This window comes from Scyliorhinus torazame, unplaced genomic scaffold (genome assembly GCF_047496885.1).
Source record: "Scyliorhinus torazame isolate Kashiwa2021f unplaced genomic scaffold, sScyTor2.1 scaffold_621, whole genome shotgun sequence".
In the NCBI taxonomy this organism is placed as follows: Eukaryota; Metazoa; Chordata; class Chondrichthyes; order Carcharhiniformes; family Scyliorhinidae; genus Scyliorhinus; species Scyliorhinus torazame.
In genome coordinates, this window is record NW_027308348.1 from 6,569 (window position 1) to 22,861 (window position 16,293).

General features: G+C 47.3%; 1 protein-coding gene across 1 annotated transcript in view; it reads left to right on the plus strand.

The window, feature by feature from the left end:
* Nucleotides 1-808: 808 nt before the first annotated feature.
* The window catches only part of LOC140406560 (uncharacterized), a gene marked incomplete at its 5' end in the record, with an annotated part of 65,551 nt that continues 50,066 nt past the window's right edge, over nt 809-16,293 (plus strand). Inside the window, 6 exons of the mRNA XM_072494556.1 lie at nt 809-1,054; nt 1,260-1,520; nt 2,624-2,884; nt 3,088-3,348; nt 5,179-5,439; nt 5,646-5,906. Of these exons, the coding sequence (XP_072350657.1) occupies nt 809-1,054; nt 1,260-1,520; nt 2,624-2,884; nt 3,088-3,348; nt 5,179-5,439; nt 5,646-5,906 (1,551 nt within the window). The remainder of the gene's footprint in view (nt 1,055-1,259; nt 1,521-2,623; nt 2,885-3,087; nt 3,349-5,178; nt 5,440-5,645; nt 5,907-16,293) is intronic.

Sequence of the window (16,293 nt, forward strand, 5' to 3'; positions counted from 1 at the left end):
GCTTCTTCCCCGCTCTTGCCAGAATCCTAACGACCCTCTTAAGGACTGACCTGATTAATACTATACTCCTGTATGCTTCACCCGATGCCGGTGTCTAGGTATTTACATTGTGTACCTTGTGTTGCCCTATTATGTATTTTATTTTCATGTACAAAATGATCTGTTTGAGTTGCCCGCAGAAAAATACTTTGCACTGTACCTCGGTACATACACATGACAATAATCTAATCCAATCATCTAGGTGCAAGAACCTCAGTTGGCCGTGCTGTGCCATTATTGGCTCGTAATCACACATTTTTATGGACAAAGCATTTTAAAACCCACATGTACGAGCAAGTCCAACTAACAAGCAAATCTGGTGCAATAATTAATAATAATTTTTATTAGTGTCGCAAGTAGGCTTGCATTAACACTGCAATGAAGCTACTGTGAAAATCCCCTGGCTCCCGCGCTTGTTCGGGTACACTGAGGGAGAATTCAGAATGTTCAAGTCGCCTAACTAGCATGCCTTTTCGGATTTGTGGGAGATAACTGGAGCATCGGAGGAAACCCACGCCGACACTGGGAGAACTAGCAGAATCCTGTACAAACAGTGACCCAACTGGAATTGAATCCGGGGACCCTGGCTCTGTGAAGCAACAGTGCTAACCACCGTGCAACCATTTGTTATGCTACAGTTCTTATATTGCCAATGGATTTATTAACCATCTTGCGTACAGAGTAACCTCAAGGAAATGTGGAGGAAAACAAAACTGAGGGTTGCATCTGGCAACATTGTTACATCTATAATTTTTAATGTTTTTATTAGATGCTAGAGCAAAGTGAGAAACTCCACCATGTGGTATCCCAGCGTGATGTGCTCCTGGGTGAGGTTAATGTGCTGAAGACCCATGTTTCCAAAGAGCTGAGCATCGAGCTCCGAGAAGAAAAATTCAACCAACGACTTCAGGATGAAAAATTAACCATAGTAAAGGAGAATCTAAAAGAGCAATTGGAGAATGTCAAATCTCAGAAACATGGGCTGATGAATACCCTACAAGAAAACACTGAGGCAGTGAGTTATAAATTTAGAACTATGGAGGAAATGTAATTTTGTCCTGAAGGGGACCTTGTAGATTACAATAAATATATTAGCAAGCTTCATAGCAGAATGTTTCCCATTATGTATAAGATAATCCACAGAAAATATGCAGGATAACTTTACAATGGTATGTATCTAGCAATGGGGTTTAACCTGTAATTTTTGATGCTGCTATTAGAAGGAAGAACAAACTAAGGAAATGCAGCTTGTGATGTCTCAGCGTGATGTGCTGCTCAGTCAGAATGAAGAATTGAGAGCTCGTGTTTCCAATGAGCAGAAAGCAGAAATTCAGGTGAAGGAATTCAACCAGCGGATCCAGCAAATGGAGGATGAAAAGTCAACCAGAATAAAGGAGAATGAAAATCTTCAGGCGATGCTGGAGAGTGCTGAAGTTCAGAGGGATGAAATGAAGAGCACCCTGCAAGGAAACACTGTGATGGTGAGAAAATGTTTTCTATTAACTGGAAGGATAAATATGGCGGGGCAAATTTTGCTGGAATGGAAAAATGAATATCTGAATGTTGTATGTGGCTTTTAATGCAGAAATTGATCTGCAATCTGTGAATTGGAATGTCCCAATGTTGTTGGGTCATTTATACTGTTTTACCATTAGCTTTGCAAAATGGCATTTTGCACTTAACCTTGCCATGACTTTAATGAAGTTGCTGCATTTGCATATTAGTTGCCTTGTTACTAACCAAACAGATTATTCCGAACACTGGATGCTGAAATAAAAACATAAAATAGCTAGAAAGGTCTGGTAGATTTATGGAGAGAAACAAGGTTAACGTTTTGAGCCTGTATGGAGGTTCTTCAGATTATTCCTGTCGTAAACAGTGCAAGAAAGAATCCTTTTTCATAATTTGATAATTGTTACTGACTTTTTGAATTCTTTCTTTTTGCTTTGTTAAAAATTGATTTTTTTTTTTTTTTCTTTTCATGCTGTGCACCTGATTTGACATGAATTTAACCCCTTACATCATCCACTTTTTCAGTCCTATGTCTATTTCTCAAGTTTGGAAACTGTTAGTTAAAAAGATTTAGGAGTTGACCTGTTGTTCATCAAGGTGTAAGAACCCCGTTGTCCTTGCTGTGCCATTATTGGCTCATAATCCAACAATTTGTGGGCAAAGCATTTTCAAACCAAAATATGTAGGAGCAAGTCCAGCTATCGAGCAAATCTGGTGCAACGGTTTGTCACGGTACAGTACTTGTATTGTCAGCGGTTATATTAACCAGATCAGGGGCTGTTTAGCACAGGGCTAAATCGGTGGCTTTGAAAGCAGACCCAGGCAGGCCAGCAGCATGGTTCGATTCCCGTAACAGCCTCCCAGAACAGGCGCCGGAATGTGGCGACTAGGGGCTTTTCACAGTAACTTCATTTGAAGCCTACTTGTGACAATAAGCGATTTTCATTTCATTTCATTCATTTGTTGTATGTATCTTGCCTGCAGAATAGCCTCGCGGAAATGTGGAGGAAAATATAAATGAGAATTGCATCTGGCAATGTGGTTACATCTATAATTTTTAATGTTTTATTAGATGCAAGAGTCAAGCGCGAAGCTCCACCATGTGGTATCTCAGCGTGATGTGCAACTCCATGAGGTTGATGACTTGAAGACTCATGTTTCCAAAGAGCTGAGCACGAAGCTCCTAGAAGAGAAATTCAACCAAAGACTCCAGCAACTAGAGGATGAAAAATTAACCATAGTGAAGGAGAAGGAGAATCTAAAAGAGCAACTGGAGAATGTCAAATCTCAGAACAATGAACTGATGAATACCCGACAAGAAAACACTGATGCAGTGAGTTACAGAGTTAGAGCTATGGAGGAAATGAATTTTGTCCAGAAGGGGACCTTGTAGATTCCAATAAATGTATTAGCAAGCTTTCATAGCAGCATGTCTCCTGTTATGTATAAGATAATCTGCAGAAAATATACATAACTTTACAATGGTATGTATCTAGCAAATAGGGTGTAACTTGTAGCTTTTAACGTTTCTATTAGGATGAAGAACGAACTAAGGAAATGCAGCTTTTGATGTCTCAGCGTGATTTGCTGCTCAGTCAGATTGAAGAATTGAGAGCTCGTGTTTCCAATGAGCAGAAAGTAGAAATTCAGGTGAAGGAATTCAATCAGCGGCTCCAGCAACTGGAGGATGAAAAGTCAGCCATAATAAGGGAGAATGAAAATCTTCAGGCGATGCTGGAGAGTGCTCAAGTGCAGAGGGATGAAATGAAGAGCACCCTGCAAGAAAACATTGTGATGGTGAGAAAATGTTTTCTATTAACTGGAAGGATAAATATGGCAGGGCAAATTTTGCTGGAATGGGAAAATGAAATCATCTGAATGTTGTATGTGACTTTTAATGCAGAAATTGATCTTCAATCTGTGAATTGGAATGTCCCAATGTTGTTGGGTCATTTGTACTGTTTTACCTTTAGCTTTGCAAAAATGCCATTTTGCACTTAACCTTACCGTGACTTAAATGAAGTTGCTGTATTTGCATATTAGTTGCCTGTTAAACTAACCAAACAGATTATTCCAAACACTGGATCCTGGAATAACAACATAAAATAGTTAGAAAGGTCTGGCAGATTTGTGGAGAGTGAAACAAGGTTAACGTTTTGAGCCTGTATGGAGGTTCAATAGATTATTCTAGACGTAAGCAGTGCAAGAAAAAATCCTTTTTCGTAATTTGATAATTGTTACTGACTTTTTGAATTCATTCTTTTTGCTTTGTTAAAAATTGATTTTTTTTTTTTTTTTTTTTTTTTTGTTCATACTGTGCACCTGATTTGACATGAATTTAACCCCTTACATCAAGTCCTATGTCTACTCCTCAACTTTGAAAACTGTTAGTTAAAGAGATTAGGAGCTTGGCCTGTTGTTCATCAAGGTGTAAGAACCCCGTTGTCCTTGCTGTGCCATTATTGGCTCATAATCCAACATTTTTGTGGGCAAAGCATTTTCAAACCTAAATATGTAGGAGCAAGTCCAGCTATCGAGCAAATCTGGTGCAACAGTTTGTCACGTTACAGTTCTTGTATTGTCAGCGGTTATATTGACGAGATTTGTTGTACATATTGTAGCCATCTGGGATGGCCACTTGCAACTAAGTACAGAGCAACTCTCAAAGACTGATGGGTAAAATGGACAAGCCAAGAGTCGGGCAAGCTCCGAGCCTGAAATGCATATTTGTCAGCAAAGTCCAGACGGCATCGAAACTCTGTCCCATTAGCATGTTAATCAGGCCGATTAGCAGGTGATGGCCCATCTCCCCCAACACAAAGGAATGGTACTCCAGCAACCGGGACAGTCCCAGACATTTTGGCGCCACTCCCTGCCCAAGGGAAACGCAAACAACGGGGTCAATGACCGCTTGAGACACGCCCAGTCATCCAGATCCCTGCCCACCTATTGGCTAAGGAATCGAACAGAATGATCAGGGATCACCCAATTAGTAAGGCCCAAATCCAAGGACCGCCCAAAAGAGCGCGAAAGCCCCCCCGAGTATAAAGGAAGAGTTCGCCATATGTTCGCTCTCTTTTGGCCTTGGTACCCCGGTCACGGCCATCGCCAACTGCTGCAAGACCAGAAGCAAGTTCGAGTTCAACGCCCACTACCAGACGGATGAGCCCAGCTGAGCAGCAGTTACCCCTTCGAGCCCAAGAGATCCAGAATTGAACAGCAGCCACTGTTTCCTGACCTAAACCGGGTGCCCGAAGTTAAGTACAGGTTGTCTTAGTAATAGGTGTAGTTAACTAGTAGTGTTTATGTTACATGATTGATTGTAAATAAAGTACCCTTGATCTAACTAACTGGTGTTTGGCTCTTTAATCGATAGCTGGTTGAAACTTGTGGTGGTATCATTTGATACCTGGCGACGCTAAGCATTTGGACATAGACAATATAGAAAGAAGGCAAATCCACTGATTGTCCTAATCGGAACAGAGCCACAGAAAAGACAAAGTAGTAGAGACTAATCGACAACAGTATCTTGCCAGCAGAATAGCCTCGAGAAAATGTGGAGGAAAATATAAATGAGAATTGCATCTGGCAACGTGGTTACATCTATAATTTTTTATGTTTTATTAGATGCAAGAGTCAAGCGCGAAGCTCCACCATGTGGTATCTCAGCGTGATGTGCAACTCCGTGAGGTTGATGACTTGAAGACTCGTGTTTCCAAAGAGCTGAGCACGGAACTCCTAGAAGAGAAATTCAACCAAAGACTCCAGCAACTAGAGGATGAAAAATTAACCATAGTGAAGGAGAAGGAGAATCTAAAAGAGCAACTGGAGAATGTCAAATCTCAGAACAATGAACTGATGAATACCCGACAAGAAAACACTGATGCAGTGAGTTAAAGAGTTAGAACTATGGAGGAAATGAATTTTGTCCTGAAGGGGACCTTGTAGATTACAGTAAATGTATTAGCAAGGTTTCATAGCAGTATGTCTCCTGTTATGTGTAAGATAATCTACAGAAAATATGCAGGATAACTTTACAATGGTATGTATCTAGCAAATAGGGTGTAACTTGTAGCTTTTAACGTTTCTATTAGGATGAAGAACGAACTAAGGAAATGCAGCTTGTGATGTCTCAGCGTGATGTGCTGCTCAGTCAGATTGAAGAATTGAGAGCTCGTGTTTCCAATGAGCAGGAAGCAGAAATTCTGGTGAAGGAATTCAACCAAAGGCTCCAGCAACTGGAGGATGAAAAGTCAGCCATAATAAAGGAGAATGAAAATCTTCAGGCGATGCTGGAGAGTGCTCAAGTGCAGAGGGATGGAATGAAGAGCACCCTGCAAGAAAACGCTGTGATGGTGAGAAAATGTTTTCCATTAACTAGAAGGATAAATACGGTGGGCCAATTTTTGCTTGAATGGTGATGTCATTTGAATGTTGTATGTGACCTGTTATGCAGAAATTGTTCAGCAATCTTTTTGGTGAGGATGCGATCCCCTGTGAATTGCAAATCACCAGATGTTGTTGGCTCCTTTATACTGTTTTACCTTGAGCTTTGCAAAGATGGCATTTTGCACTTAACCTTGCCATGACTTTAATGAAGTTAGTGTAGTTGCCTGTTAAACTAATCAAACAGATTATTCCAAATACAGGGATACTGAAATAGAAACAAAAAATAGCTGGAAAGGTCTGGCAGGTTTGTGGAAGGGTTAACGTTTTGAACCTGTATGGTGGGTCTTCAGATTATTCCAGTCATCAGCAGTGCAAGAAAGATCCCTTTTTCGTGATTTGATAATTGTTATTGACCTCTTGAAATTTTTCTCTTTTTTTTTAGTCTTTTTGCTCTTGTTAAAAACTGATTTTGGTTCACGCACTGCCTCTGATTTGACGTGAATTTAACCGCTTACATCATCCTCTTTTTCAGTCCTATGTCTGTTTCTCATCTTTGGAAACTGTTGGTTAAAGAGATTAGGAGTTTGACCTGTTGTTCATCAAGGTGTAAGAACCCCAGTTGGGACTTCCGGATGGGGCTATGCCTAGGTAGGTCACACGTTCGGCAGCTCCTGCCGGGAACGGATTTTTGGGCTCTCTAGAGGGGCCCCAACGGCAATTGTTCGACGGCTTCCAGTGTGAGAAGGTGACAGCAGGGTCCCCCCGACATTATATGGATTGGACCAGGAGTGGAGCGGTGAAAAAAGTGATCTTGGAGCAGCGAAAAGTGCGAGGGAGGAAAAACAAGATGGCGGCGGGTGGAGACCAACCAGCATGGGTTTCTTAAACGCTGCTTCGAGGAGCTGAAGACCGAAATGCTGGCGCCAATGAAGGCGATTGAGAAGCTAGTGGAGACCCAGAAGGCCCAAGGGGCGGCGATCCGAGCGGTGCGGCAAAAAGCCTCGGAGAACGAGGACGAGATCTTGGGCCTGGCAGTGAAGGTGGAGGCGCACGAGGCACTGCATAAGAGGTGGGCGGAAAGATTTGAGGACCTGGAGAATAGGTCGAGGAAGAAGAATCTTCGGATTCTGGGTCTCCCTGAAGGAGTGGAGGGGCCCGATGCTGGGGCATATGTGAGCACGATGCTCAATTTGCTGATGGGCGCGGGAGCCTTCCCGAGGCCCCTGGAGCTAGATGGTGCTCACCGGGTCCTAGCAAGGAGACCCAAGGCCAACGAGCCGCCAAGGGCTGTAGTGGTGAGGTTTCACCGCTTTATGGACAGAGAGTGTGTCCTGAGATGGGTCAAGAAAGAGCGGAGCAGCAGGTGGGAGAATGCGGAGATCTGAATCTACCAGGACTGGAGTGCAGAGGTGGCCAAGAAGAGAGCTGGTTTTAATCGGGCTAAGGCGGTGCTCCATCGGGAGGGGGTGAAGTTCGGTATGCTGCAGCCAGCGCGATTGTGGGTCACGTACCAGGATCGGCACCACTATTTCGAAACGCCTGATGAGCTTTATACTGACTGAGAAGTTGGACTCAAATTGAGGGTTTGTTGTGGGGGGATGTTTACTGTGTGTATATATAGTGTTTATTACGTTTCGGGAATGTTCCTTTGGTCTGGGTGCTGGATGGGGATGGGTGAATGGATTGGATGGGGAGACTGTGGGAGAGTGTGGGCGTCGGTGTTGGAGGGGCAGACCCCCATGAAGGAAGAGGGGGAGTGGAGGCCCCGGGATGGGGAATTGGGGTAAGGCCGCAAAAGGAGCTGCACCAGAGGGGGCGGGGCCGGCTCAGGAAAGCGCGGGCTTTTTCCCATGCTAGGGAAGGACGGGAGTGTGGGGGTGGGGGGCGCTGGAGAGGATCGCGCACTGACTGGTGGGGGGGAGGGGGGATTCTCACACTGGGGGTGGTCGATGGAATGGCGGGAGAGGCCGGGGTCAGCAGGTGTCAGCTGACTTATGGGAGTGTTATGAGGGGAGCAAAAGGGCTAGATGTGGATCAAGGGGGGGGGGGGGGGGAGAGCTGGAAGTAGGAGAGGTGGTTGGGGCGGGGGTCCGCCGTCTGGGGGACTGGAGGGTGCGGGAGGCGTGGCCACGTGGCTGGCCGAGAAAAGGAGATGGCTAGTCGGCGGGGGGGGGGTGTGAGTAGCCCCCCAATCCAACTGATAACTTGGAATGTGAGGGGCCTGAACTGGCCGTCAAGAGGGCCCGAGTGTTCGCGCACTTAACTGAAGGCAGATGTGGTCATGCTTCAGGAGACACATTTGAAGGTGGCAGATCGGGTCAGGCTGAGAAAGGGATGGGTAGGACAGGTATTCCATTCGGGGCTGGATGCGAAGAACAGAGGGGTTGCAATACTGGTGGTGAAACGGGTGTCGTTTGGGGCAAAGAATATTGTAGTGGATAATGGAGGTTGATACGTGATGGTGAGCGGTAGGTTGCAGGGGGTGCGGGTGGTACTGGTAAACGTATGTGCCCCAAACTGGGATGTTGCGGGATTTATGAAGCGCATGCTGGGTCGGATTCCAGACCTGGAGGTAGGAAGCTTGATAATGGGGGAGGGATTTCAACACGGTGCTGGACCCAGCACTGGATTGCTCTAGGTCCAAGATGGGTAAGAGGCCGGCTGCGGCCAAGGTGCTTGGGGGGTTTATGGACAAGCTGGGGGGAGTGGATCCATGGAGGTTTGTCAGGCCCTTGGCCAAGGAATTTTCATTCTTTTCCCACGTACATAGAGCCTACTCCCGGATAGATTTTTTTATTTTGGGCACTAATCGCGAAAGTGGAGGGAATGGAGTATTCGGCCTTGGCCATCTCGGACCACGCCCTGCACTGGGTGGAGCTGGAGTTAGGAGAGGAGAGGTACCAGCGCCCGCTGTGACGTCTTGATGTGGGATTATTGGCGGATGAGGAGGTGTGCGGGCGGGTGCGGGGGTGCATTGAAAGATATTTGGAGGCCAACGACAATGGGGAGGTGCAGGTGGGGGTGGTCTGGGAGGCGCTGAAGGCGTTGGTCAGGGGAGAGTTAATCTCCATCAGGGCCCACAGGAAGAAGAGGGCAGGGAGAGGTTGGTGGGGGAGATCTTGAGGGTGGACAGAAGATATGCAGAGGCCCCCGAGGAGGGACTACTCAGGGAGCGGCGGAACCTCCAGACGGAGTTCGACCTGTTGACCACAGGGAAAGCAGAGGCACAGTGGAGGAAAGCGCAGGGGGCGACGTATGAGTATGGGGAGAAGGCGAGTCGGATGCTGTCACACCAGCTTCGTAAGGGGGAGGCAACGAGGGAGATAGGTGGAGTTAAGGATAGCGGGGGGAATATGGTGCAGAGTGCGGTGAGAATAAATGAGGTATTTAGGGACTTCTATGGGGATCTGTACAGATCTGAGCCCCCAGCGGGGGAAGAGGGGATGCAACGATTTTTGGATCAGCTGAGGTTTCCGAGGGTGGAGGAGCAGGAGGTGGCTGGTTTAGGGGTGCCAATTGGGCTGGAGGAGCTGGTTAAAGGATTGGGGAGCATGCAGGCGGGGAAGGCCCCGGGGCCAGGTGTGTTTCCAGTCGAGTTTTACAGGAAATACGTGGACCTGCTAGGCCCGTTGCTAGTAAGGACTTTCAATAAGGCAAGGGGGGGGGGGGGTCTTGCTCCCGAAAATGTCCGGGGCGCTGATCTCTCTGATCCTGAAGCGGGACAAGGACCCACTGCAATGTGGGTCGTACAGACCGATCTCGCTCCTCAATGTGGATACGAAGTTGCTGGCAAAAGTGCTGGCTACGAGAATTGAGGACTGTGTCCCGGAGGTGATCCATGAGGACCAGACGGGATTTGTAAAGGGCAGGCAGTTAAACACTAATGTGCGGAGGCTCCTCAACGTGATTATGATGCCATAGGTGGAGGGAGAAGCGGAGGTAGTGGCAGCTATGGACGCGGAGAAGGCCTTCGACCGGGTGGAGTGGGAGTATCTTTGGGAAGTGCTGCGGAGGTTTGGGTTCGGGGAGGGGTTCATCAGCTGGGTCAGGTTGCTATATAGAGCCCCGGTGGCGAGTGTGGCTACGAATCGGCGGAGGTCGGAATACTTCCGGCTGTACCGAGGGACGAGGCAGGGGTGCCCCCTGTCCCCCTTGTTGTTTGCATTGGCAATTGAGCCCCTGGCCATGGCACTAAGGGAGTCCAGGAAATGGAGGGGACTGGTCTGAGGGGGAGAGGAACATCGGGTGTCGCTGTATGCGGACGACCTGTTGCTATATGTGGCAGATCCAGTGGAGGAGTTGGCAGAGGTCATGCGGATCCTCAGGGAGTTTGGGGACTTCTCGGGGTATAAGCTCAAGTAGGGAAAAGTGAGCTCCTTGTGGTGCATCCAGGGGACCAGGGAAGGGAGATAGACGAGCTACCATTGAAGAGGGCAGAAAGGAGCTTTCGGTACTCAGGGATCCAAGTGGCTGGGAGCTGGAGGGCCCTACACAAGCTCAATTTGACGCGGTTGGTGGAGCAGATGGAGGAGGATTTCAAAATATGCGATGTGCTGCCACTCTCGCTAGCTGGCAGGGTACAGTCGGTTAAAATGCCGGTCCTCCCGAGGTTTCTCTTTGTGTTCCAGTGCCTTTCCATTATGATTCCCAAGGCCTTTTTCAAACAGGTAGGTAGGGAGCATCATGGGTTTGGTGTGGGCAAATAAGACCCCGAGGGTAAAGAGGGTGTTTCTGGAGCGTAGTAGGGACCGGGAGGGCTGGCGCTGCCAAATTTGTACGGCTATTATTGGGCTGCCAATGTGGTGATGATCCGTAAGTGGGTAATGGAGGGAGAGGGGGCGGCATGGAAGAGGTTAGAGATGGCGTCCTGGGTGGGCACGAACCTGAGGGTGCTGGCGACGGCACCGCTGCCGCTCTCGCCGACCAGGTACACCACGAGTCCGGTGGTAGCGGTAGTGGTAACGTTGAAGATCTGGGGGCAGTGGAGACGCCGCAAGGGCGAGGTGAGAGCCTCGGTTTGGTCCCCGATTCGGGAGAAATATCGGTTCGTCCCGGGAAGGATGGATGAGGGGTTTCGGAGCTGGCATCGGGCAGGGATTAGAAGAATGGGGGACCTGTTTATAGATGGGACGTTTGCGAGCCTAGGGGTGCTGGAGGAGAAGTTTGGGTTACCCCCGGGAAATGCTTTCAGGTATATGCAAGTGAGGGCGTTTGTGAGGCGGCAGATGAGGGAATTCCCGCTGCTCCCGGCACACGGAATTCAGGACAGGGTGATTTCGGGTGTATGGGTTGGAGAAGGCAAGGTTTTGGTGATCTACCAGGAGCTGAAAGAAGAGGAGGAGGCCTCGGTAGAGGTGTTAAAGGGCAAGTGGGAGGAGGAGCTTGTGGAGGAGATAGATGAGGGTCTGTGGGCTGATGCCCTGAGCAGGGTTAATTCTTCCTCCTCTTGCGCCAGGCTCAGCCTAATACAATTCAAGGTCACTCACCGAGCGCATATGACAGGGGCGAGGTTGAGTTGGTTCTTTGGGTTGGAACAGATGGGAGGTGCTCGGGAAGCCCGGCGAATCAGGTCCACATGTTCTGGTCGTGCCCGGCCCTGGATGGGTTTTGGAGGGGTTTCGCGAGGACGATAGAACATAAGAACTAGGAGCAGGAGTAGGCCATCTGGCTTCTCGAGCCTGCTCCACCATTCAATGAGATCATGGCTGATCTTTTGTGGACTCAGCTCCACTTTCCGGCCCGAACACCATAACCCTTAATCCCTTTATTCTTCAAAAAACTATCTATCTTTATCTTAAAAACATTTAATGAAGGAACCTCTACTGCTTCACTGGGCAGGGAATTCCATAGATTCACAACCCTTTGGGTGAAGAAGTTTCTCTTAAACTCAGTCCTAAATCTACTTCCCCTTATTTTGAGGCTATGCCCCCGAGTTCTGCTTTCACCCGCCAGTGGAAACAACCTGCCTGCATCTATCCTGTCTATTCCCTTCATAATCTTATGTTTCTATAAGATCCCCCCTCATCCTTCTAAATTCCAACAAATAGAGTCCCAGTCTACTCAACACCTCCTCGTAATCCAACCCCTTCAGCTCTGGGATTAACCTAGTGAATCTCCTCTGCACACCCTCCAGTGCCAGTACGTCCTTTCTCAAGTAAGGAGACCAAACCTGAGCACAATACTCCAGGTGTGGCCTCACTAACACCTTATACAATTGCAGCAGAACCTCCCTAGTCTTAAACTCCATCCCTCTAGCAATGAAGGACAAAATTCCATTTGCCTCCTTAATCACCTGTTGCACCTGTAAACCAACTTTTTGCACAAGCACACCCAGGTCTCTCTGCACAGCAGCATGTTTTAATATTTTATCATTTAAATAATAATCCCTTTTGCTGTTATTCCTACCAAAATGGATAACCTCTCATTTGTCAACATTGTATTCCATCTGCCAGACCCTAGCCCAGTCACTTAGCCTATCCAAATCCCCCCTGCAGACTTCCAGTATCCTCTGCACTTTTTGCTTTACCACTCATCTTCGTGTCATCTGCAAACTTGGACACATTGCCCTTGGTCCCCAACTCCAAATCGTCTATGTAAATTGTGAACAGTTGTGGGCCCAACACTGATCCCTGAGGGACACCACTAGGTACTAATTGCCAACCAGAGAAACACCCATTAATCCCCACTCTTTGCTTTCTATTAATTAACCAATCCTCTATCCATGCTACTACTTTCTCCTTAATGCCATGCATCTTTATCTTATGCAGCAACCTTTTGTGTGGCACCTTGTTAAAGGCTTTCTGGAAATTCAGATATACCACATCCATTGGCTCCCTGTTACCTACCGCACTGTTAATGTCCTCAAAAAATTCCACTAAATTAGTTAGGCATGACCTGCCCTTTATGAACCCATGCTGCGTCTGCCCAATGGGACAATTTCCATCCAGATGCCTCGCTATTTCTTCCTTGATGATAGATTCCAGCATCTTCCCTACTACCGAAGTTAAGCTCACTGGCCTATAATTACCCGCTTTCTGCCTACCTCCTTTTTTAAACAGTGGTGTCACGTTTGCTAATTTCCAATCCGCCGGGACCACCCCAGAGTCTAGTGAATTTTGGTAAATTATCACTCTTGCATTTGCAATTTCCCTAGCCATCTCTTTTAGCACTCTGGGATGCATTCCATCAGGTCCAGGAGACTTGTCTACCTTTAGCCCCATTAGCTTGCCCATCACTACCTCCTTGGTGATAACAATCCTCTCAAGGTCCTCACCTGTCATAGCCTCATTTCCATCAGTCACTGGCATGTTATTTGTGTCTTCCACTGTGAAGACCGACCCAAAAAACCTGTTCAGTTCCTCAGCCATTTCCTCATCTCTCATTATTAAATCTCCCTTCTCATCCTCTAAAGGACCAATATTTACCTTAGCCACTCTTTTTTGTTTTATGTATTTGTACAAACTTTTACTATCTGTTTTTATATTCTGAGCAAGTTTACTCTCATAATCTATCTTACTCGAGGGTAAAGAGGGTCGATTTTCCCTCTTTTTACCGTCCTTCCTTTTTGTTGGTATAAACCTTTGCTGAGCACTGTGAAAAATCACTTGGAAGGTTCTCCATTGTTCCTCAACTGTTTCACCATAAAGTCTTTGCTCCCAGTCTACCTTAGCTAGTTTTTCTCTCATCCCATTGTAATATCCTTTGTTTAAGCACAAAACACTAGTGCTTGATTTTACCTTCTCACCCTCCATCTGTATTTTAAATTCCACCATATTGTGATCGCTCCTTCCGAGAGGATCCCTAACTATGAGATCCTGAATCAATCCTGTCTCATTACACTGGACCGGATCTAGGACTGCTTGTTCCCTTGTAGGTTCCATTACATACTGTTCTAGGAAACTATCGCGGATACATTCTATAAACTGCTTCTCAAGGCTGCCTTGACCGACCTGGTTAAACCAATCGACATGTAGATTAAAATCCCCCATGATAACTGCTGTACCATTTCTACATGCATCAGCTATTTCTTTGTTTATTGCCTGCCCCACCATAATGTTACTATTTGGTGGCCTATAGATTACTCCTATCAGTGACTTTTTCGCCTTACTATTCCTGATTTCCACCCAAATGGATTCAACCTTATCCTCCATAGCACCGATGTCATCCCTTACTGTTGCCCAGATGTCATCCTTAAATAACAGAGCTACACCACCTCCCTTACCATCCACTCTGTCCTTCCGAAAGGTTTGATACCCTCGGATATTTAACTCCCAGTCGTGACCATCCTTTAACCATGTTTCAGTAATGGCCACTAAATCATAGTCATTCACAATGATTTGCGCCATCAACTCATTTACCTTATTCCGAATACTACGAGCATTCAGGTAAAGTACACTTATGTTGGCTTTTTTACCTCTGTTCTGAATCTTAACACCTCAATCAGTAACCTCTCCTAAGTTATATTTCCTCTTAACCTTTCTCCTAATTTTCCTTGTTGTTGAACCCATATCTTCATGTAACAACCTGCCGCGTCGCTTACCATTAATGTTTTCACTTCCCGTTTTATTTCTTTTAGTATTCCTGGTCCTATTCACTGGGCTCCCCTCAGTCACTGTACCTTGTACTGTCGCCCTTTTTGATTTTTGACTATGGCTTCTCTGCCATACACTTTCCCCCTTACTGCTTTTTATTTCTGTCCCTGTTTTACTACCTTCCAACTTCCTGCATCGGTTCCCATCCCCCTGCCACATTAGTTTAAACTCTCCCCAACAGATCTAGCAACCCCCCCCCCCCCCAAGGACATTGGTTCCAGTCCTGCCCAGGTGCAGACCGTCCGGTTTGTACTGGTCCCACCTCCCCCAGAACCGGTTCCAATGTCCCAGGAATTTGAATCCCTCCCTCTTGCACCATCTCTCGAGCCACGCATTCGTCCTATCTATCCTGACATTCCTACTCTGACTAGCTCGTGGCACTGGTAGCAATCCTGAGATTACTACCTTTGAGGTCTTACTTTTTAGTTTAACTCCTAGCTCCCTAAATCCAGCTTGTAGGACCTCATCCCGTTTTTTTACCTATATCGTTGGTGCCTATGTGCACCACGACAGCTGGCTGTTCACCCCCCCCCACCCCAAGAATGTCCTGCAGCCGCTCCGAGACATCCTTGACCCTTGCACCAGGGAGGCAACATACCATCCTGGAGTCTCTATTGCGTCCGCAGAACCGCCTGTCTATTCCCCTTACAATTGAGTCCCCTATCACTATAGCCCTGCCATTCTTCTTCCTGCCCAGCTGCGCAGCAGAGCCAGCCACGGTGCCATGAACCTGGCTGCTGTTGCCTTCCCCTGGTGAGCCATCTCCCTCAACAGTATCCAAAGCGGTTTATCTGTTTTGCAGGGAGATGACCGCAGAGGACACCTGCACTGCCTTCCTACTCTTGCTCTGTCTTTTGGTCACCCATTTTCTATCTCCCTCGGTACCTTTCACCTGCGGTGTGACCGACTCGCTAAACGTGCTATCCACGACGTCCTCCGCATCGTGGATGCTCCAAAGTGAGTCCATCCGCAGCTCCAGAGCCGTCAAGCGGTCTAACAGGAGCTGCAACTGGACACACTTCTTGCACGTGAAGGAGCCAGGGACAGTGGACGTGTCCCTGAGCTCCCACATCGCACACGAGGAGCATGACACGGGTCTGAGATCTCCTGCCATGTCTTAAACCTTCGGTTAACTTCAACAACTACAATTTCAACAAAAAAAACAACGAAAAAATAAATAAATATACCAATGAAAAGAAACAGAAAAACAGAAACGCTACTTACCAGTCACTTACCAGGGATAAAAAGCACTTCCTCCCCACCCAGCTTCGAATTCCCACCTAGATTCAAATTCCCAAACTCACTCTTAGCTGTGTCTCACTCCTGGCTCTGTCTTCTCTGGCTCACTGGGAGAACTATGTCCAAGGTGGTGAAAGTCAAGCCGAGTTGGGCGTTGGCACTATTTGGGGTAACGGACGAGCCGGGAGTGCAGGAGGCGAAAGAGGCCGGTATCCTGGCCTTTGTGTCCCTGATAGCCCGGCGGAGGATCTAGCTATTATGGAAGGACACGAAGCCCCCTAGTGTGGAAGCCTGGATAAATGACATGGCAGGGTTCATTAAGCTGGAGAGGATATAATTTGTCTTACGAGGGTCTGTGCAAGGGTTCTTCAGGCGGTGACAACCGTTCCTAGACTATCTCGCGGAGCGTTAGGAGGAGGTCAGCGGCAGCAACCCTGGGGGGGTGGGGTGGGGGTGGGGCTTCCCTTAGGGTGACTTTGAATGTCATATGGGGGTGTTACTGTATATGGGGGAAACACAATGT